The 24147-nt window shown below is 41.3% G+C and overlaps 2 protein-coding genes across 3 annotated transcripts in view; both read right to left on the bottom strand.

Moving 5' to 3' along the window:
- Positions 1 to 24147, bottom strand: part of PPP1R42 (protein phosphatase 1 regulatory subunit 42) — a 66323-nt gene that overhangs the window by 2059 nt on the left and 40117 nt on the right. Inside the window, exons 7-9 of one of the 2 annotated variants that reach the window (XM_057498023.1) lie at positions 23878 to 24009; positions 4369 to 4528; positions 671 to 3271 (exon numbers count right to left, since the gene is read on the bottom strand). In XM_057498023.1, the coding sequence (XP_057354006.1) occupies positions 3259 to 3271; positions 4369 to 4528; positions 23878 to 24009 (305 nt within the window). In that variant the 3' untranslated portion in view covers positions 671 to 3258. Of the gene's footprint in view, positions 1 to 670; positions 3272 to 4368; positions 4529 to 23877; positions 24010 to 24147 lie in introns of those variants that run through there. The other variant, XM_036886277.2, reaches the window with a different exon arrangement.
- LOC130682879 (adipocyte enhancer-binding protein 1-like) lies at positions 9742 to 11055 on the bottom strand. The gene is made up of 2 exons (XM_057498024.1): positions 10940 to 11055; positions 9742 to 10878 (listed from the first exon to the last, which is right to left on the bottom strand). The coding sequence occupies exon 2, from the start codon at positions 10513 to 10515 to the stop codon at positions 9979 to 9981; it is 537 nt and encodes a 178-aa protein (XP_057354007.1). The 5' UTR covers positions 10516 to 10878; positions 10940 to 11055; the 3' UTR covers positions 9742 to 9978.

Raw genomic sequence — 24147 nt, 5'->3', positions numbered from 1 at the left:
AACATTTGGGTACAGATTTTTGTGAAAGTATAGGTTTTCATTTCACTAGGGAAATACCTAGGAGTGGGACTGCTAGATGAAGTAAGTATATGTTTAACTTCATAAGAATATGTCAAACTATTTCTAAAATGGCTGTACTGTTCTTGCACTCCCACCGATAGTGCATGAAAGTTCCATCACTCCATTTCCTTGCTAGCCTTACCAGATTTTTAAAAATCCATTTTAATAGATTTTTTTAAGAATAAAAATTTATCTAGTATTTAAAATTCAGATGATTTCATAATCTAGGTATTTTGCTTGTTAGTAGTCTTATTTTTCAAGTTCAGCATGTTTGCCTAGCTACACTGTTTAGGAGCCAAGTAGTAGCAGTTGTTTTTAGGTGGGCATGTGCTCTCCAATTCACCTCAACGACATTCTCACCTGCTTCCCTCACCTTACCTGCCTATCTGAAGGCATTTTTGAGACACCTTTGCAGAGTAGTTGAGAGCTCGGCTTTTTGGAGTTAATGACCTGGATTCAAGTCCCAGCTCTGCCTCAAGGCAATTGTGATTTTGGGCCCTCTTACTGGGTTTCTGCAACACTCATTTTCCCCATCTATAACGCGAACCTGATAATATTCTTATCTCAAAGGGTTCTACTCTTTTAAAATATTTGTTGGTGTAAGAAAATTCAGCTTTCAAAATAAACATTTTAAAATTAAAAAATAATATAGTTTTTATAAATTAAATATTACAGAGAACTCTTGTTCACAGAGTAACCCGTTGACAGAGTTGAGACTAGAAGTCACAAAAGCTAGCTTAGGCTGTCCTGAAAAAAACCTCTATGTTGCTTACCATTATTGTTTTTTTTGTGACAGGGGCATGGGTGTCCTAATTTCAAAAGGGTTCTTTGATAACTATAAATCAAAATATTAACATTATACCTACATTACAGATACTTACAAATTTATTTTGTGTATAAAATTAACTAGACTGAGATTAGGTTTAAAGGCATCGAGAGCTCTGCAAATGAGTTTATGTCAGAGCATCTCAGGATTTTGTGAGTAAAAGTATTATCTAAGTTTAAAAAATTCTTGAAATGCAAAGGAGATCTGTTACTACAACAGCTAAAACATAACAGTAGTGAAAGCAAGTTATTTTAAAATAACTTCTTAACTGTTTTTATAAGTTCACTTTTTAACTCAGTATGAAACTTAATGAATACTTTCATATTCTAATTAAGGGCAGTAGGTATTTTATAAATAGTTAAATAACATATAGTGAACATTTCCTGTGAATTGTAAATTTAAGGAATTGTTCACATTCCTTAAAGGTATCTGAAAAAAACACATTCTAACCCAACTAGAAAGTTATTATTTTTACATTAACAAAATTGCTGGGTTGACTCTATTGACATTACTTTGGCTAAAAAAGATAGATAATTGAGTAACAATTTGCTTTTTTCATTGTACAGTGCTATACAGTATTCTCAGTGGATCTTATTTACAATATATAAATGCATTTAATGTCTGTTTTTAAAGTAAGCCTCAAGCACCTCCTTGCTAGCATGTTTGAAAAGAGAGGAAACAGCTGTCAGAAGTATTTACTGTGACAAACACAGAAACAATAATGTGTAATTTTTTTGGTTTAATACCATCTGTTATTTTTAATTGAACAGTGAAGGCATTTGTTCAGAATCAGCCTTTAAATAAAAACCAGTTTTGAATTAATCTTTAATTAAAGTGTACATTGATAGTATCAAGTTCAGTTTGAGGGTCAAAAACAACGTCAATGAGTCTGACTTTTTCCTCCCTGTAGGGAAAGCAGGCTTGTGTAAATATACATGAGCACAGACTGCACACATTTATAAAGGAGTTGGAAAACATTCCCTGTCATTGGACAGATGTTGCTTCACTGGTTCTACACAGGATACAAGCACAGCTTCCAATGTGGAGAACCTTAAAGGAGTGTGGGACATGTACTTTTAGCATTTTGGAAGAAGCACTCTTAAGATTTTTTACAGCTGAGCAGGCTCCCCACTTCAAATATTAAATATACTGTCGGGTACATGTCTGCTGATGCCAGCTCATTTTCCTCCTTTAAGTAAGGGAAGGAATTGCTTTAGTCAACTTTTCAGAAACTCAAAATCTATTCTTTTTGTTTGGGCTGAATATTTTGTTTTTAACACTTTACTGACCTTCTGCCTTTATTATTATTATCTCTTAGCTTTATCCTAAATTAGTAAAATGTTAACAATAGCATGTCCTAAATGTCTATATCAAGAGCTTAATGAAATTTGGTAATATATTTGGTCACCTTTTATTAGAGTTAGAACTGATATTCCCATTTGATAAGGTAAATCTTTTGCAATACCAAAATGAGATTTTGGTGTGACCTCAGTAAAAAATATTACCTGAGGAAGTAAAAAGCATTTAAAACAGAATACTTATGTAATTTTGTTCACATTGTAAAACTGAAGACTCAGTACTGAACACAGTCAACTTCACTGACAGTGGCAGAAGCAAGACATTCTCTAAGTTCTTATTACAGAACCAACCTCTGTATTCTGCTGGCTTATTTTAGGGTAGCCTGTGTTTGCTGTATATAGTAGGTAAGGCATTTAGCTCTGTATTTAGTGTTCCTAGTTAGGAAAATGAGAGAGTGATATATTTGCAGTTTCACCGATGCAGTTCTAGTGATTACAGCTTTGCTTGTGGCTATAGAAGATGTGGTATATGTCATAGCTCACAATTGATGTAATTTAGTGTTTGTGGCAATGTATGGAATTTTCCAACATTTTTTTCTAAGGCTCTCCATTTTTATTGTTTTCTTTTCTACCTGATGATATACTAAAGATCTTTCAAAACTCAAGAACACTATTGTGGAATTGACACTAGTTGTGTAAATTTTTAAGAAACTATCAAGGTGCTGTGGACAAACTGCCTAAGATGTTGATAGTAATGACAATGGACATGGGCAGAAAAGCAAGTTGTCACAAAACTTCCATTTTCTTGTGTGTGGGAACGGAAAGGAGGCAAGACCAAAAGTAGGAATCCCTGCATATCTTTTCTCCTCCCCTTAAAAAATCATTTTCCAGGCTCACAGAACCCTCTCCCTTAAGCCTCCATCCTGGCAAGTCAAAGTGACCTCTCAGGGAAGGGGGATAGGAAGGCACGGCACTGTTCGTGGGTCTTCTTCGGTGGCCCCATTGAGGAATGCTAAGTCACTGTCCCTTGACTGGACCCTGAGAAGAGGGTCTTATGCCAAACCCACATGGCCTTCAGCAGGTAGTTCTGGAAAAAGGAAATCGATTCTGAAGTATATCCACTGGTTCTAATTGCTTTCTTAATGACCTTTGAGATCAGGACTATCTCATTTGAGTTTTGTATTCAGTATTGCCCAGCATATAGCAGATGCCTATTAGTTTTATGAATAAATGAAGTTATTTTCTGTTATGGTCTATCTTTACATCAAAGCAATATCATCAAAACCATAAAAAGCACTTACTTCTCATCAGGAGACTTAGAGATTATTCATATAGAGCTAAATTAGATACATACTTAAGGTTTAGAATAGTGATCCTTGAGCTATTTTTTGGCTCTTAAGCTTTGAGAAGTGAACAAAACTTTTTTTTTTTTGGTATCATTAATCTACAATTACATGAGGAACATTATGTTTACTAGGCTCCCCACTTCACCAAGTCCCCCCTCCACAAACCCCATTACAGTCACTGTCCATCAGCGTAGTAAGATGCTGTAGAAACACTACTTGTCTTCTCTGTGTTGCACATCCCTCCCGGGCCTCCCCCCATATTATACATGCTAATCGTAATGCCCCCTTTCTTTTCACCCTCCCTTATCCCTCCCTTCCCTCCCATCCTCCCCAGTTCCTTTCCCTTTGGTAACTGTTAGTTCTGAATGAAACTTTCAATGTTTCCTTCATAAACACCAGATTAAGAACCTTTGGTTTGGAGAAGTGGTGAAAGTAGCCTGCCTCTCCAGTGCTCTGGGCTTCCCCTCCTTACTGCCACCAGATGTCCTTGCAGACATTCACTCACTGGACCACCTGCCATCAACTGGGCCTCAGGCTCTTTTGAAATGATCCCTGCTCATTTAGACATCTTTACCTGCTGCTTCTGGGACTTTTCTAAATCACCTGCCCCACCTCTCATCTGTGACTCCCAGCTCTTCTTTTACTTAAACCTTCCACTACAACTTTATGAGAGGCAGACCAACAAATAATTTTTTTTTTTTTGATGCTTGGCCAAAAGGAATTGAGAACAGAGAACTGGGAGACAGATGGAGGGCCTCTTTTCCTTTGTGTTGTTGACAGTGGGGGTGTCCCATCCTCCTGAAAAAGATAAATTTCACAAATATTTGAATGCACCTACCTTGTCTCTTCAATAATTTTAGGGTTATCTTCTTGAGTGCTTTCCAGAGATATATTGTCATTTGCAAGGTGTCTGTGTATATCAGAGAGAAAGACTAATTTTGGTTTACCCACTTGGGGGTAATGAACAGGAACTAAGTGATGCATTGCTTCAAAGTTACCTGTAGCACACAAAGAATTAAAAGCATTCTGCTTTGAAACTAATAATTAAATTGTAAATATGGCACTTAATAGTATTACACTATCTAAAATTATATTTTATGAAATGGAATTAAGTTAAATAGATCCACAGTAAAACCAGTAAGATAAATATTTTATCCAAGATAAAATATCAGACTTTTACACATAAAAACTCTCACAGGCAAGTTTATGGTCAACTCTCATAGACAAATTGGGTATACCAATATTAATATAAATACTAACTGCCCTTGCACTTTGCTGTTATGAGTTTTTTATTTCAGAGTCTTTAACCTTTTGGGAATATCAGTCCTATATAATTTCTGGAATATGTTCATACCTTTATTTTGGCCCTTAACATTCTATATTATTTCCTTGTTTAAAAGGGACATCTTCCTCCCTTTCCAGCAGGGATTTCCCTTTAAGTGGAGACTTCTTTAATCCCCAGTGCCTAGCGTACTCCTGGGCACATCCAAGGTGCTTAATAAATGTTTATTAAGTGAATAAATGAATGTTTCCATCAAAGCACTACAAAAGTAAATGTTAAAAGATATGCATATATTTTGGATTTTGTTAAAGTGTTTGATTTTTTTTTTCCAATTTTGAGTTATATAGTTACGAGGCTATATTTAGGACAAGATTTTTTATTATATGATTCTTGAAGCCTGAGGTCATAATCCCTATAATTTTCCCATAATCCCCAATGTAGAGCTCCATTTATAAGGCTATCAAAAATATGTAAAAGGTCAGGAAGTACAAAAACTACTATTTTCCTAAGAATTTCTGTTCACTTACAATGTACTGGGTTAAGCCTTAGAAGCTCAGAACTATATCATCTGTTTGGATGAGGATGGCCAATGTGTAGGAGGCAAGAAAGAAGTGTCTCTACAAGTGGCCAAGGGAGAATAACTTAGTACTCCAGGACAACTCAACTTTCAATTTCAATTATATTTTATTTGGATTGACCTTAAAGACATAGAAAGTCATATAAGCTATTTGAATACTTCAAAAATTTCGGAGTTCTTTCATAATGTATTATTCCATTTTTCTCCCTACTTCCTTTTTATTTATAAAAATTATTTACATATCACATATTTAAACATCTGCAGACTTTCCTAAATTCCTACTCAACTAGTGGCTATAATGGCTATAATGGTCACTAGAAGCCACAGTTCTTTCATGAAGCTAGGTAACTTTGATTAATTACTGTGCCTCCTGCTATCTTTGTGACCCTAGACAAGTTATTTCACTTTGTAAAACTCAACTTTCTCATCTGCAAAATTCATGTAATAATTATCTGCCCCAAAGATATAATGACTAAATGCAAAGTGTATGAATATCTGAAATGTTTGGCACAGTAAATATTAGATGTCTTTTCTTCCCTTGGCCTCTCTTCTTTGCCTTATAGAATGGAATGCTTTCCATTTAAAATTATTAATGGTTATCATAATAGCAACTACAACAAGGCATGAAATGATGCTTCTATATTTTATAACAGTATATATGGCTTTTTAAAAATATTGTGGTAGTAACACAAAAAGAGATCTACAGATTTTAAGACTATAGATACAACTTTGTGCAGTAGATCTCTTAAGGGCTTATTCATCTCGCTTGACTGAAACTTTATGTCCATTGGTTAGTAACTCCTCATTTCCCCTACCTCCTGGTAACCACCATTCCATTGTTTGATGTTTTGAATTTGACTATTTTAGATACCTCATATAAAGTGGAATAATGCAGTATATGTCTCTCTGTGACTGGCTTATTTCATTTAGCATAATATCCTCAAGGTCCATCCATGTTGCCATATATTTTTAAGGCTGAATATATTACATTGTATGTATATACTACATTTTCTTTATCCATTCATCTCCCAATGGACTCTTAGGTTGTTTCCACAACTGGCTATTGTGAAGAGTGCTTCAGTGAACATAGGAGTGCTGATATCTCTTTGAGATCCTGATTCTGATTTTTTGGTACAGATATCCAGAAGTGGAATTGCTGGATCTTATGGTAGTTCTGTTTTTAAATATTGAGGCACTGCCATACTGTTTTTCACAGTGGCTTCACCATTTTTCATTCCCACCAACAATGTGCAAGGGTTCAAGTTTCTCCACATCCTCACCAACACTTGTTGTATTTCATTTATTTTATCAAAATAAAGCTGACATGAAATGTTATATTAATTTCAGGTGTACAACAGTGATTCACAGTTATATGTTCTGAAATTCTCACCATGGTAAGTGAGAGCAGGTACCATCTGTCACCATACAAAGTTATCATAATACTGTTGGTTATGTTCTCTTTGCTATACTTTTCATCCCTGTGGCTTATTTATTTTTTAATTGGAAGTTTATATCTCTTCCTATCCTTCATTTACTTCACCCATCCCTCCACCCTCTTCCCCTCAGATAACCACCAGTTTGTTCTCTGTATTTATGAGTCTATTTCTTTTTTAAAATTTGTTTCTTTTTTAGATTCTACATATAAGTGAAATCATATGGTATTTGTCTTTCTCTGACTTATTTCACAAAGCATAATATCCTCTAGGCCCATCTGTGTTGTTGCAGATGGCAAGATTTCACTCTTTTGTATGGCTGAATACTGTTCCATTGTATACACATATCACTTCTTCTTTATCCATTTATTTACTGATGGACACTGACGTGGCTTCCACATCTTGGCTATTGTACCTAATGCTCCAATCAACATAAGGGTGCATATATCTTTCAGAATTAATGTTTTTGTTTTCTTTGGGTAAATACCCAAAAATGGAATTACTGGGTCATATGGTATTTCATTTTAATTTTTTGAGGAACATCCATACTGTTTTCCATTGTTGGCTGTAACCAGTTTATATTCCCACAAACAATGCACAGATTTTTTCCATATCTTCCCCTTTTGCCAACACTTGTTTTTTCTTGTCACTAGTCATGCTGAGTAATGTGAGGTGATATCTCATTGTGTTTTTGATTTGCATTTTCCTGATGATTAGTGATGTTAAGCATCGTTCATGTGTTTGTTGGCTACCTGTATGTCTTCTTTGGAAAAATGTCCTTTCAAGTCCTCTGCCCATTTTTAAATCAGATTTTTGGTTTTTGGTGTTGAGTTCTGTGAGTTCTTTATGCATTTTGGATATTAAGCCCTTATCTGATGTATTATTTGCAAAGATACTCTCTCATTCATTAGGTTACCTTCTTGTTTTCTTGATAGTTCCTTTCACCGTGCAAAAGGTTTAGTTTGATATAGTAACACTTGTTTATTTTTATTTATTTATTTATTTATTTATTTATTTTTATTTTGGTATCATTAATCTACAATTACATGAAGAACATTATGTTTATAAGGCTCCCCCCTTCACCAAGTCCCTCCCACAAACCCAATTACAGTCACTGTCCATCGGTGTAGTAAGATGCTGTAGAAACACTACTTGTCTTCTCTGTGTTGCACAGCCCTCCCCGTGCCCCCCCCCACATTACCATGCTAATCGTAATGCCCCCTTTCTTTTTCCCCGCCCTTATCCATCCCTTCCCACCCATCCTCCTCAGTCCCTTTCCCTTTGGTAACTGTCAGTCCATTCTTGGGTTTTGTGTTTGTGCTGCTGTTTTGTTCCTTCAGTTTTTCTTTGTTCTTATACTCCACATATGAGTGAAATCATTTGGTACTTGTCTCTCTCCATCTGGCTTATTTCACTGAGCATAATACCCTCTAGCTCCCTCCATGTTGTTGCAATTGATAGGATTTGTTTTCTTCTTATGGCTGAATAACATTCCATTGTGTATATGTACCACATCTTCTTTATCCATTCATCTACTGATGGACATTTAGGTTGCTTCCATTTCTTGGCTATTATAAATAGTGCTGTGATAAACATAAGGGTGCATCTGTCTTTTTCAAACTGGGCTGCTGCATTCTTAGGGTAAATTTCTAGAAGTGGAATTCCTGGGTCAAGTGGTATTTCTATTTTGAGCATTTTGAGGAATCTCCATACTGCTTTCCACAATGGTTGAACTAATTTACATTCCCACCAGCAGTGTTGGAGGGTTCCCTTTTCTCCACATCCTCGCCAACATTTGTTGTTGTTTGTCTTTTGGATGTTGGCCATCCTAACTGGTGTGAGGTGATATCTCATTGTGGTTTTAGTTTGCATTTCTCTGATGACTAGCAATGTGGAGCATCTTTTCATGTGTCTGTTGGCCATCTGAATTTCTTCTTTAGAGAACTGCCTATTCAGCTCCTCTGCCCATTTTTTAATTGGATTATTTGTGTAAGGCTGGAGGCATCAGGAGAAGGGGTGAGCCTGATGGACAAGCTCAGGCCTCACCAAACAAGGCGAAGAGACCAACAGGTTCCTGTCTGACAACATTCCAGAGCCTGATTGGATAACACTCCCAACTAGAGCCCTTCCCCCAAGCTAAAAGATTTGTGGTAACTTTCCAGTACCTGGCTAAAGGCCAATGAGAGACCCCCACGTACCCTAGACGAGCCAATCCTCGCACCACTGTATACCTTTGCTCTCCCTCCCCCTGCCTTCTTTAAAAACTTTCTGCCTGCCCTGCTGGGTGTGACTTCCCTGGCCTGTGTTTCAGACCGAGGAACATCACCTGGGGATTGCGTTCAAATAAACTGCCTGGCCCTTTGTTGGCTCTCTTCGCCTGCTTATATCGGTTGGAATTTATTGGAATTTATCTTACATCTGGTGCCGAAATCCTGGGAAGGAGTGTGAGTGCAGGGCCCCGACTAGCCACTGCTGACCCCGCCCCTTCCTTCCCCGACCCGGGACCTCACCCTGCTCTCCGCTACATGGATTATTTTCCGGTGAGTTCCTCAGTTTCCCCTGGTCTGTTTCCCTTCCTAACTCTGTTTCACCTGGTTCGTTAGAAATCATAGCTATGTCCAGGGGGGCATCTGGCCCCTGGGCATTCAGCCTGCCCTCTGCGGGCATCTGGCCCACCCCGGCCCTGTGGAACAGGAGACATCCCTACCCCAGGCCCCAGGACGTCTGCAGGCATCCGGCCCGCCCCTGGCCCTGCGGTGTGGGAGACGTCCTTCACCCAGGCTCCCAGGACATCTCCCCTGACTTGGTACACTTGGGATGCTGGGTGCTCCTGTCAGCGGGATTAGTTGGGGGCTGTCGCAGACATGGGGAACCAACCCTCAAAAGCGGAGGCCCAGACCCTGTTGCGGTGTCTCATTTCTAATTTGGCTACTCTATATTTGTCCCAGGAAGTTTGCAAATGGAAGCTGGTCATCCTTTGCTCTCAGGCCTGGCCTCAGTATCCCTTGGACAACCAATCTCGCTGGCCCCCTGAGGGAACTTTCATTTTTGGCCTCCTCACCGACTTAACTAATTATTGCCATCAGAGCAGAAAGTGGAGTGAAATCCCATATGTGCAGGCTTTTTGGACTCTGCACACCCACCCAGATTTGTATGTTAAGTGTACTCCTTCCCAAGTTTTGTTAGCCCAGGCCTCTGCCAAAGACTGCCGATCTCTACCCCTCCTATTACTGGGAGGCTCTTCTCTGACGGACTCGGCGGAGGATCTCGGCTACCACCCTTCCCGCTCCTCCAGGCCCACTGCAGGGGCCAGCTCCCTTCCTCAATGTATTTCTCCTCCATCTTGTTCTCCTTCTCTTCCTGTTTCTTCACCATCTCGTTCTCCTTCTCTTCTGGTTTCTCCACCATCTCATTCTCCTTCTCTTCCGGTTTCTTTGCCATCTTGTTCTCCTTCTCTTCCAGTTTCTCCACCACCTTGTTCTCCTTCTCTTCCATTTTCTCCACCATCTTGTTCCCCATCTCTTCCAGTTGCGCCGCCATCTTGCTCCACAGGTGCCAACTCCACTTCAGATAAAACAGATAAAACTCCCCCATACCCCAGTCCCCTGTCTTCAAGCTCTGCATCAATTCCCAAGTTGTATCCCCCACTGCCAAGGTCGCCCCCTCCATCCCCTCCTTCAAACCCACTGCCATCTTACTCACCACAGCTGGTGCCCAAGTGGTCTAGCCCTCCTGTAACCCACTCTAAGTCACAGCGGTCTCAAGCTCACTTGATGGCTCCTCTGAGGGAGGTAGTGGGGGCTGAAGGGGTAGTGCAGATTCATGTTCCTTTTTCTCTGGCAGACTTATCCCAAGTAGAACAGTGATTCAGGTCCTTTTCCTCCAACCCTGTAATGTTCACTAAGCAGTTTAAATATCTCACTCGAGCTTACAAGCTCACCTGGCATGATGTGCATGTAGTCCTCCAATCCACTCTAACCCTGGAGGAATATGACTGTGTCACAGCAGCAGCACAGCACTGTGCCAATGAAGCCCATGCCACAGATGAATGGGAACCTATTGGGTGCTTTATTAAGGACCAGTCTGAACTTCTAAACAACACTTAGGTACCTCCAACCTATGGGCAGGGAAGCTGTTCCTCTACAGGAACCCATGTGGGATTATAATACTCCCGAAGGTGAGGCGTGCCGGAATCGCACAGTTCACTACTTATTGGCAGGTATGAACTCAACCACCCAAAAGGCTATCAATTATGATAAGCTTAGAGAGATTACACAGAAGCCTGACAAAAACCCATCAGAATTCCTCAAGCGCCTAAAAGAAACTCTAGGAGCTTTTACTAAAATTGACTCGGCCTCAGCATTAGGTTCCTCTCTCCTAGCCGTGCATTTTATAACTCAGTCAGCTCCCGACATCAGGCGCAAGCTTAAAAAGGCTGAGGATGGTCCCCAGACCCCTCTGGGAGACCTGGTAGATATGGCATTTAAAGTTTTTCATGCCCGAGAGGACGAGAGCGAGAGGAGGTCAGCTGACGGATGGCAGAACAGACTCGCGCCATAACAGCTGCTCTGCAGCTGGCTCGTGGAGATCGTCGGGGTGTCCCTGAAGATCGACTTGAACCTCTGGGCCCTTGCTTTTGATGCGGCAAAGAAGGGCACTGGTCACGGAAGTGCCCCAACCAACCACGCAGACCGACCAGACCATGCCCCAGCTGCGGTAAGCGAGGTCATTGGAAAGTAGACTGTCCACTCGGGGGTGGTCCTTCTCTGGTGGCAGAGCCCCATGGGGGCTGGATGCCCTTGAAGGACTACCCTTCAGACCTGCTGGGCATCCTTGAAGACTGAAGACACCTGGATTCAGACACCCTGATCACCCTTGCCGAGCCCAGGGCCAAGCTGTGGGTAGCGGGTAAGCCCATCTCCTTCTTGGTGGATACGGGGTCTGCCTACTCTGTTCTCCCCTCCTTTAAAGGGCCTTTGAACCCTGCCAAGGTCTCTGTAGTTGGGGTCATTGGAACCCTCTCCAAGCCTTTAGAGATGGGCTCAGTGGCCTGCACCTTCCAAGGTATCCCGTTTACCCATTCCTTTCTAGTCATGCCTTCCTGTCCTACCCCTCTGTTAGGATGGGATTTGCTCTATAATTTAGGAGCCTCTATTTCCCTCCCACCTTTTAAATGCTTACAGGATGCCAGAAACTCCCTCATTGCTTTGGTCTGCGAAGGAGAGTTAGACGACGGTAACCTGAGTCTCCCAACTTCCTGGACTGCTGTCAATCCGGTCATGTGGGACATTTCCAACCCTGTGGTGGCAACCCACCACACCCTGGTTTTAATACGCCTTAAAGACCCATCCCGCTTCTCTTCTTGGCCTCAATTTCCTATTTCACAGGCTCATCGAAGGGGACTATGGCCTATTGTTAATCATCTACTCTTGCAGGGGCTTTTAGTACCGACTAACTCTCCATGCAATACTCCCATCTTGCCGGTAAAAAAGCCTTCTGGAGCATATCGCCTCATTCAAGACCTCTGAATAATTAACAAAGCTGTTATTCCCTCACACCCAGTAGTGCCTAACCCATATACTCTTCTGTCTCAGGTCCCTTCCGGTACCTCTCATTTTACTGTACTGGACCTTAAAGATGCCTTTTTCACTATACCTCTCCACTCAGACTCGCAGCCGCTATTTGCCTTTATATGGGAAGACCCTGACACCTGTCAATCTAGACAATTGACCTGGACAGTTCTGCCTCAAGGTTTTAGAGATAGCCCCCATCTTTTTGGACAGGCCCTGTCAGAGGACCTCTCATGACACTCAATGGGCGAGAGTACTCCCCTCCAATACATGGATGATCTTTTACTTGCAGCCCTCAAAAAAGGCCTCAGTTCTGGACACCACATCCCTTCTTAATTTCCTGGCAGACATGGGATACGGGGTATCCCCTGCCAAACCACAGCTGTCTCTACCTCAGGTTACATACCTTGGGCTAACTCTAAGTCCCACCACTAAAGCCCTGACGGTGGACCGAGCGGCTGTGATTAAAGCTCTCCTGCCACCTACTTCAGGAGCCGAGATACTATCTTTTCTAGGATTGGTGGGGTTTTTCAGACACTGAGTGCCTAACTTTGCCCTTCTGGCCAGACCACTTTATGTGGCTGCCATGGAGACTCCTACTGGGCCGCTGATGTCACCCACCGAGGTGGCTTCTGCTTTCAATCAGTTGCAGGATGCATTGCTTTCATCCCCCTGTTGATGCTCCCTGACTTAACTAAGCCCTTTACTCTATATACAGCAGAGAGGGCAGGAGTGGCAACTGGAGTGCTGGTACAGCCAGTGGGGCCGGGGTACTGTCCTGTTGCCTTTCTCTCCAAACAGATACCACTGCCAGGGGGTGGCAACCTTGCCTCCGAGCCCTGGCAGCTGAGGGAAGTCTGGCCCGAGAAGCCCTGAAATTAACCCTCCAACAGCCCATTACTGTGTATTCCCCACACCGGTTACAGGATCTTCTGAGTCATAAATCTCTGGCCTCCTTGAGTCCTTCAAGGGTACAAGAATTCCATCTTCTGTTCATTGAACATCGCAGGTAACCCTACAAGTCTCTCCACCACTTAATCTAGCCTCGTTGCTTCCCATCAGCGATCAGGCAGATCAGCCCACTCATTCCTGTGTAGAAGTTGTAGAGGCTCTTAGGAAACCTAGAGTGGGCCTACAAGATGTGCCCCTCGAGGACCCTGACTTGACTTTTTTTGTGGACGGAAGCTCGGTGAAGGGGAGTGATGGGGTGCAAAGGGCAGCCTATGCAGTGGTGACTCTGACACAGGTGATAGAAACAAACCTACTCCGATCTGGGACCACCTCCCAGAAAGCCGAATTAGTAGCTCTTACCCGGGTGTTACAGCTGGCAGCTGGGAAGAGGGCCACAATTTATACTGACTCTAAACATGCCTTCCTAATTACACACACTCATGCTGCGATTTGGAAAGAAAGGGGCTTCCTTACCACTAAGGGAACCCCGATCATCAATGGCAAGGCTATCAGCCACCTGCTACAGGCCCTACAAGACCCCAAAGAAGTGGCCATCGTGCATTGTAAGGGACATCAGACTAGAAACGATCCAGTAACCAGAGGTAATGTGTTGGCAAATGCCACGGCCTGAAAATTAACATCCGGGATGGAGCAACCCTCTGTGCTGTTTCTTTCCCCCTCTCTTTTGCCCCAATACCCCAATGACGAACGGCGATTGCTTCTACACCAAGGGGGGACGTTGGGAGATCAGGGATGGATATATCTTGGGGGACGAATTGACCTCCCCCAAGCCCAAGGCAGACGTGTCATATCCAAAATTCATCAGTTTCTACACATTGGGCTGGAAGCCATGCACCGGTTTCTCTCCCCCATATTTGCCCCTTATGGTCTCTGCAAGGCCATAGATCAGGTGCACCAAGCCTGCACTACTTGTCATCGCGTCTCATCTCAAGGTGCTCTGAAGATCTGGATGGCCCTCCACCAGATGAGAGGAACCATCCCCGGACAGGACTGGCAGGTCGATTTCACCCACATGCCTAAACATAAAAAGCTCAGGTATTTACTAGTTTTGGTTGATACCTTTTCAGGATGGATTGAAGCCTTCCCCACCAGCCAAGAGACAGCTTTGGTAGTGGCACAGACATTGGTGGCGCATATCATCCCCTGCTTTGGCCTGCCTGCCTCGCTACAGTCAAACAATGGGCCTGCTGTCATCTCTTGGGCCACTCAGCTAACAGCTGAGGCTCTCAATATCACCTGGAACCTCCATATACCCTACCATCCCCAATCGTCGGGTAAGGTCGAAAGGGCTAATGGTCTCTTAAAAGACCAACTAACTAAGCTGTCTCTAGAGGTAAAGCTCTCGTGGCCCAATCTTCTCCCCATCACTCTCGCTTGGCTGCGTGCTGCCCCCCGGGGACCAGCTGGACTAAGCGCGTTTGAGCTGATGTGTGGCAGGCCCTTCTTACTAAACACAGGCCTGCCCGCTACCTCTCCTCCTTTAGCGTCCTACCTTCCTTACTTTACACTGTTGAGGCATCTTCTTAGGGAACATGCAGACCAACTCCTACCCCAACCTACGTCATCCAACAACCCAGGAGACATAGCGATCCTTCAGCCAGGAGACGTGGTACTCCTAAGAGAACTCCAGCCAAAATCTCTCCAACCCTGCTGGACAGGGTGTTATACAGTAATCCTCACTATGCCCTCAGCAGTCAAATTACACGGGCATTCCTCCTGGTATCACCTTTCTAGGCTCAAATGAGCCTTAAGCCCGAAGCTCGACATAGGTCCAGGGCCACCAGAAAATGGCATGAAGAACCATCGTCCCCACTGACCTGCTACCTGACCCTGCATTCCACCATCTCAGAATTGTCAATGAGAAGCCAATGCCGACAACAGGTAACTGTAGACACTCCAGTCTCCAAGGGGGCGGGTTCTTCTGGTGCAATAATATGCTTACCCAATGCATCAACAGCACCATGGTAGGACCCTACTTTTCGGTGATGCTGGTGCCCCAACTAACATTGTACAGCAAACCTGAGGTAAGACAGGCACTAGATGAATGGTCTATATATCAAAACACTAGAAGAAGGCGGTTTTTCTACCTGTGCTAGTGGGAGTGAGCCTAGTTACTACAGTGGCCACAGCCACCACAGGGGCAGGAGTGTTAGGCCATAGCTTAGTGGTCTAGCAAGTCAATTGGCAGCATTAGATGATAGAGTGAGCCTAACCTTGGGAGAAACCTCGACCTCCCTTATTTCCCTCCAGCGAGAACTTATTTCCCTTGCCCAGGTCACCCTTCAAAATCAGCAGGCCTTAGATCTGCTTACCGCAAAAAATGGTGGAACCTGTATTTTCTTGCAGGAGGAATGCTGCTACTATATCAATGAGTCTGGGGTCGTACAACAAAGCATAAAAAAACTACAAGAACTACAAAAGGACCTCCACAAAACACGAGTACCTGAAGGCGGCACTTATGGGTGGCTTCAGTCTCCCTTAATAGCCTGGCTAATGCCTCTGCTAGGCCCCTTAATAACAGTTTGTGGCTTACTCTTAATTGCCCCATGTGTTTTCAAGTTCCTTCAACAGCGCATGGCAGAAATTTCACAAATAAAAGTTAATCAACTGTTGCTGCACAAGTACTCACCCCTCCCAACTGAGCATCCTTTGGCCGTCAACCAGCCTTAAACCATCCCCCTCACAACACCCCTTGTCAGCTGGAAGTAGCCAGATCGAGTTGTTGCCCATTATGACCAAAAGGCTGGAATGTAAGGCTGGAGGCATCAGGGGAGGGTGTGAGCCTGATGGACAAGCTCAGGCCTCACCAAACGAGGTGAAGAGACCAACAGGTTCCTGTCTCACAACATTCCAGAGCCTGATAGGATAACACTCCCAACTAGAGCCCTTCCCCCAAAGCTAAAAGATTAGTGGTAACTTTCCAGTACCTGGCTAAAGGCCAATGAGAGACCCCCACGTACCCTAGACGAGCAAATCCTCACGCCACTGTACACCTTTGCTCTCCCTCCCCCTGCCTTCTTTAAAAACTTGCTGCCTGCCCTGCTGGGTGTGACTTTCCCGGCCTGTGTTTCAGACCGAGGAACATCACCCGGGGATTGTATTCAAATAAACTGCTTGGCCCTTTGTTGCCTCTCTTTGCCTGCTTATTTTGGTTAGAATTTATTGGAATTTATCTTACAATTTGCTTTTTGTATGTTGAGGTGCATGAGCTCTTTATATATTTTGGATGTCAGCCCTTTACTGGATCTGTCATTTATGAATATATTCTCCCATACTGTAGGGTACCTTTTTGTTCTATTAATGGTGTCCTTTGCTGTACAGAATCTTTTCAGCTTGATATAGTCCCACTTGTTCATTTTTGCTTTTGTTTCCCTTGCCCGGGGAGATATGTTCGTGAAGAAGTCACTCATGTTTATGTCCAAGAGGTTTTTGCCTATGTTTTTTTCAAGAGTTTTATGGTTTTATGACTTACATTCAGATCTTTGATCCATTTTGAATTTACTTTTGTGTATGGGGTTAGACGATGGTCCAGTTTCATTCTCTTACATGTAGCTGTCCAGTTTTGCCAGCACCATCTGTTGAAGAGACTGTCATTTCCCCATTGTATGTCCATGGCTCCTTTATTATATATTAACTGACCATATATGTTTGTGTTAATGTCTGGAGTCTCCATTCTGTTTCACTGGTCAGTGGCTCTGTTCTTGTGCCAGTACCAAATTGTCTTGATTACTGTGGCTTTGTAGTAGAACTTAAAGTTGGGGAGCGAGATCACCCCCACGTTATTCTTCCTTCTCAGGATTGCTTTTGCTATTCGGGGTCTTTGGTGTTTCCATATGAATTTTTTAACTATTTGTTCCAGTTCATTGAAGAATGATGTTGTTAATTTGATAGGGATTGCACTGAATCTGTATATTGCTTTGGGCAGGATGGCCATTTTGACAATATTAATTCTTCCTAGCCATGAGCATGGGATGAGTTTCCATTTGTTAGTGTCCTGTTTAATTTCTCTTAAGAGTGTCTTATAGTTTTCAGGATATAGATCTTTCACTTCCTTGGTTAGGTTTATTCCTAGGTATTTTAATCTTTTTGATGCAATTGTGAATGGAATTGCTTTCCTGATTTCTCTTTCTATTGGTTCATTGTTAGTGTATAGGAAAGCCACAGATTTCTGTGTGTTAATTTTGTATCCTGCAACTTTGCTGTATTCCAATATCAGTTCTATAGTTTTGGAGTGGAGTCTTTAGGGTTTTTTATGTACAATATCATGTCATCTGCAAATAGTGACAGTTTAACTTCTTCTTTACCAATTTGGATTCCTTGTATTTCTTTGTTTTGTCTAATTGCCGTGGCTAGAACCTCCAGTACTATGTTAAATAACAGTGGGGAGAGCAGACATCCCTGTCCTGTCCTGTTCCCAACCTCAGAGGAAAAGCTTTGAGCTTCTTGCTGTTCAGTATGATGTTGGCTGTGGGTTTATCATATATGGCCTTTATTATGTTGAGGTACTTGCCCTCTATACCCATTTTGTTGAGAGTTTTTATCATGAATGGATGTTGAATTTTGTCAAGTGCTTTTTCAGCACCTATGGAGATGATCATGTGGTTTTTGTCCTTCTTTTTGTTGATGTGGTGGATGATGTTGATGGACTTTCAAATGTTGTACCATCCTTGCATCCCTGGGATGAATCCCACTTGGTCATGGTGTATGATCCTTTTGATATATTTTTGAATTCGGTTTGCTAATATTTTGTTGAGTATTCTTGCATCTACGTTCATCAGGGATATTGGTCTGTAATTTTCTTTTTTGGTGGGGTGTTTGCCTGGTTTTGGTATTAGGGTGATGTTAACTCCATAGAATGAGTTTGGGAGTATTCCCTCCTCTTCTATTTTTTGGAAAACTTTAAGGAGAATGGGTATTATGTCTTCTCTGTATGTCTGATAAAATTCTGAGGTAAATCCATCTGGCCCAGGGGTTTTGTTCTTGGGTAGTTTTTTATTACCACTTCAATTCTTTGCTCATAATTGGTTTGTTTAAATTTTGTGTTTCTTCCTTGGTCAGTCTTGGAAGGTTATATTTTTCTAGGAAGTTGTCCATTTCTTCTAGTTTTTCCAGCTTGTTAGCATATAGGTTTCCATTGTATTCTCTAATAATTCTTTGTATTTCTGTGGGGTCTGTCATCATTTTTCCTTTCTTCTTTCTGATTCTGTTGATGTGTGTTGATTCTCTTTTTCTCTTAATAAGTTTTGCTAGAGGCTCATCTATTTTGTTTGTTTTCTCAAAGAACCAGCTCTTGGTTTCATTGATTTTTTCTATTGTTTTTTTCTTCTCAATTTTATATATTTATTCTCTGATCTTTATTATGTCCTTCCTTCTGCTGACTTTAGGCCTCATTTGTTCTTCTTTTTCCAATTTCGATAATTGTTATGTGAGACTATTCATTTGGGATTGTTCTTCCTTCTTTAAGTATGCCTGGATTGCTATATACTTTCCTCTTAAGACTGCTTTTGCTACGTCCCACAGAAGTTGGGGCTTTGTGTTGTTGTTGTCATTTGTTTCTATATATTGCTGGATCTCCATTTTAATTTGGTCGTTGATCCATTGATTATTTAGGAGCATGTTGTTAAGACTCCATGTGTTTGTGAACCTTTTTGCTTTCTTTGTACAATTTTTTCTAGTTTTATACCTTTGTGGTCTGAAAAGTTGGTTGGTAGAATTCCAATCTTTTGGAATTTACTGAGTCTCTTTTTGTGGCCTAGTATGTGGTCTATTCTGGAGAATGTTCCTTGTGCACTTGAGAAGAATGTGTATCCTCTTGCTTTTGGATGTAGAGTTCTGTAGATGTCTATTAGGTCCATCTGTTCTAGTGTGTTGTTCCATGCCTCTGCGTCCTTACTTATTTTCTGTCTGGTGGAGCTATCCTTTGGATTGAGTGGCATGTTGAAGTCTCCTAAAATGAATGCACTGCACTCTATTTTCTCCTTTAGTTCTGTTAGTATTTGTTTCACATATGTTGGTACTCATGTGTTGGGTGCATATATATTTATAATTGTTATATCCTCTTGTTTGACTGAGCCCTTTATCATTATGTAATGTCCTTCTTTATCTCTTGCTACTTTCTTTGTTCTGAAGTCTATTTTGTCTCATACTAGTACTGCAGCACCTGCTTTTTTCTTCTTGTTGTTTGCATGAAATGTCTTTTTCAATCCCTCAACTTTTAGTCTGTGCATGTCTTTAGGTTTGAGGTGGGTCTCTTGTAAGCAGCATATAGATGGGTCTTGCTTTTTTATCCATTCTATTTCTCTGTGTCTTTTGATTGGTGCATTCAGTCTATTTTCATTTAGGGTGATTATTGAAAGATATGTACTTATTGCCATTGCAGGCTTTAGGTTTGTGGTTACCAAAGGTTCAAGGTTAGCTTCCTTAATATCTTTCTGTCTAACTTATCTTGCTTATTGAGCTATTATAAACACTGTCTGATGATTCTTACGTATTTCTCTCCCTTCTTATTACTCCTCCTCCATTCTTTATATGTTGGGTGTTTTACTCTGTGCTCTTTTGTGGGTAGTTGATTTTATTTTTTGCCTTTAGTTAGTATTTGGTTTGTCTGCTTTCTTTGCTGTGATTTTATTTTCTCTGCTGACATCTACTTAGCCTTAGGAGTGCTCCCATCTAGAGCAGTCCCTCTAATATACCCTGTAGAGGTGGTTTGTGGGAGGCAAATTCCCTCAAGTTTTGCTTGTCTGGGAATTGTTTAATCCCTCCTTCATATTTAAATGATAATCGTGCTGGATATAGTATTCTTGGTTCAAGGCACTTCTGTTTCCTTGCATTAAATATATCATGCCATTTTCTTCTGGCCTATAAGGTTTCTGTTGAGAAGTCTGATGATAGCCTGATGGGTTTTCCTTTGTAGGTGACCTTTTTCTTCTTTCTAGCTGCCTTTAAAATTCTGTCCTTGTCCTTGAGCTTTGCCATTTTAATTATTATGTGTCTTGATGTTGTCCTCTTTGGGTCACTTCTGTTGGGGGTTCTGTGTATTTCTGTGGTCTCAGCGACCATTTCCTCCCCCAGTTTGGGGATTTTTTAGCAATTATTTCTTCAAAGACACTTTCTATCCCTTTTTCTCTCTCTTCTTCTTCTGGTACCCCTATAATGCGGATTTTGCTCCTTTTGAATTGGTCACACAGTTCTCTTAATGTTGTTTCAATCTTAGAGATCCCTTTATCTCTCTTTGCATCAGCCTCCATGCGTTCCTGTTCTCTGGTTTCTAGTCCATCAGTGGCCTCCTGCACCTCATTCATTCTGCTTTTAAATCCTTCCAGAGATTGTTTTATTTCTGTATTCTACCTCCTTAGCTCTTGCATATTTCTCTGCAAGTCCATCAGCATGGTTATGACCTTACTTTTAAATTATTTTTCAGGAAGATTGGTTAGGTGTATCTTCCGAGATTCCTTTTCAGCGGAGACCATCTGGGTTAATCTAGTATGTATCAAATTCTTCTGCCTTTTCATGGCGATAGAGATAGTCATGGGTATTTCGCACCTGTCAGCTGGGAGAATGTCCCTTCTTGCTAGTTTGTGGCCTTCCTCTCCTGGGAGAATGGCGACCTCTAGCGGATTGTGCTGGGCAGCTGCACGCAGATGAGGTCTGTTTCTTGCCTGGCCGCTGTGAAGGAAGCTCCGCATGCGGTTGCTGTGGGCGTGGCCTCTGCTGCTATGGCGGAGCCACCAGAGGGGGAACCGGCAGGAGGCTGTTTATCACCATGAGGGGCCTTGGAGCTGCTCTGCCGCCCAGGGGTTTAGGGTGCCCAGAGTTCCCCAGGTTCCCAGCTACTGAGCTGATTGTGCCGGGAAGCCTCCGTCCAGCTGTGTGGTCCTTGTCCATTTAAGACTTTCAAAGGGCACTCACTTTTCTTTGTCCCTGGGGTGCTGGCTACGGGGACCTGCTCACAGGTCTTAATGTCCTGTTCCCCTAGGTTCCAGCACCCCACGCACACACTGTGTCTGCATTCCAGTGCAGATGTCTAGGGCTGGGTGTTTAGTAGTCCTGGGCTCCCTCTCCCTCTCTGCTCCAACTCCTCTCCTCCCACTGGGAGCTGAGGTGAGGGGCGCTTGGGTCCCACCAGGCCGCGGCTTGTATCTTACCTCCTTCGCGAGGCGCTGGGTTCTCGCAGGTGTAGATGTAGTCTGGCTGTTGTCCTGTGTCTTCTGGTCTCACTTAGGAATAATTGTATTTGTTGTATTTTCAAAAATATATATGTTTTTGGGAGGAGATTTCCACTGCTCTACTCATGCCGCCATCTTGGCTCCCCACTTGTTTATTTTTGCTTTTGTTTGCCTTGCCCAGGGAGACATATCCAGAAAAAAATTGCTAGTGTCAATGTTCCAGAGCTTACTATTTTTGTCTAAAAGTTTTATAATTTTAGGCCTTATATTTAGGTCTTTAATCTATTTTTAGTTTATTTTTGTGAATGGTATAAGACAGTGACTCAGTTTCATTCTTTTTCAGGTAATGGCCAAATTTTCCCATCACCATCTATTGAAGAGGCTGTCTTCCCTCCTGTATATTCTTTCCATTTTTGTCATATACTGACTATATAAGTATGGGTTTATTTCTGGGCTCTCCAGTCTGTGGCATTGACCTATGTATCTATTTTTGTACCAGTATCATACTGTTTGATTACTTTAGCTTGTAAAATATCTTGAAATCAGGAAGTGTGATGCCTCCAGCTTTGTTCTTTCTTAAGGTTGATTTGGTTATTCATGATCTTTTGTGATTCATATGAATTTTAGAATTGTTTTTCCTATGTCTGTGAAATGTGCTATTGGGATTTTGGTAGGGATTGCACTGAGTCTGTAGGTCGCTTTAGGTATTATGGACATTTTAATAATACTCGGTCTTCTAATCCATGAACATAGGATGTCTTTCCATTTGTTTGTGTCTTCATTTATTTCATCAATATTTTATAGTTTCAGTATATAGTTCTTTTGCCTCCTGAGTTAAGTTTATTCCTAAACAATTTTTTTTGGTGCTATTGTAAATGTGACTGTTTTTCTAATTTCCTTTTCAGATAGTTCATTGTTAGTGTATCTACATGGCTTTAAGGACTGTTTTTGTTAATTAGTTGAGGATCACTCTAGATTTTAAAGAGACTAATAAAGATTGAGAAAATTAAAGGACAGTATAATTAAAACTGTCAACTTTAAGGCACATTATAATAGTTATATTGTTGAAATTTCACTAGAGAAGTTAAAAATTACCTAATTGTCTCTGAAGTAGGAAGAATTTTTGAACTCTGTTAAGAGGACAGATACATTATTTTTAGAATAGTCATTTTTGGTTGAACATTGGTATTGAATTCCATGAGTTCTCCAATATTAATAAGGTACTTTGGCATCTTTGGTGTAATTCTGAAAATATGTAAAATACTGGAATCCTTACCCTGGTTCTATTTCTGCCCTTCACAGTCAGCCAGGGATAAGCAGAGGAGAAGAAATGCCCCTGTCCATTTTATAGACATTAGATCTTGATAAATTCACATTGCCAACACTGTATTATCATTCATGGGTATATTGTCAGCTCAGAAAGTACCATTCTTCAAAATGATTTCCCAGTCAGTTCATATTCAATGAACATGATGTGGCAAAATCATCAGAGTTCTATGCCTTTCCACCATCTGTTTCTCCTTACCTCAGCCTCTTCGTCCTAGAGTGACAGAACTCCAGGATATGCTATCCATGCATAAAGCCTCACTACACTGTTCCAGCCCTTTCCCTAATCCATTGACATAACCACTTTCTATGACCCCCTTCCCTGTTAACTGTGGAACATGATCATGAACACTAAAACACTATCATGAAACAAAGGAAGGGCTCTTTCCAATGGTGTATACTATAGAATTTGTGAAGAGTGAATTCTAAGATGCTCCCCAATATGATAAAGATAATTATTGCACATTATACTTAGCTACATTTAGGTATTAGTTAGGCAAAGGAGGCTGGCATATCCTTTGTGTAATGTAACCTTAGGCATATTCAAAATATTCAAGTATTGGGGTATGCACATGAGGAAGGGATAGGACATGGAGTATAGGCCACAGTTGTGGATATAATACATTTTTATTTTCTATCCTGATGAAAAATGTGATTTTTGCACTGTTGCTAAATAAATAGACTAGTGATTTAGGTTTCAGAATTTACATAGCTGATTGTTTTCACTATTTACATAACTAATTTCATGCACTTTTGGCAGATACAAAACTACACATTTTTCTCCACCTCATGGCTATTTACATAGCTGACACAGACATACTCAAACATACACAAATAGAGCTTTTGTTGATAGTGGCTACCATTTTCATATATAAACATTACAGGTTATCTAGGAATTGTAAGTAAGTAAAACAACACAAACCCCCAGAAACTTTAAACAAAAAATCCTTATTTCTTGGAATTTTTTTTTTGTTGAACAGAATTAGTAGAGGTAATCAACTAAAGAATAACAGACTGCTTACTTATGTATGATTTACTTGCATCCTCAATTTTACTGTTCTTATTCTTGCTGATTTTCTTGGCATCTTTGGATGCTTTCCAATTAATTAGGAATTGTCTTTCCATATTTTTTATTTCTTTTCCATCAAGAAATTCTAGAGAAAAAAAATACAATATATAAACATAAACATATGTATAAATATATATACTTCTGGTGAAAGGCATATGAACTTAAGTTACGCCATGTGCCAAAATAAATTTCTTTTTAAAATACCTTACTTATCCAACTTTGC

This window comes from Manis pentadactyla, chromosome 3, assembly GCF_030020395.1.
Source record: "Manis pentadactyla isolate mManPen7 chromosome 3, mManPen7.hap1, whole genome shotgun sequence".
Lineage (NCBI taxonomy): Eukaryota > Metazoa > Chordata > Mammalia > Pholidota > Manidae > Manis > Manis pentadactyla.
This window is presented reverse-complemented; position numbering and strand designations above follow the sequence as displayed.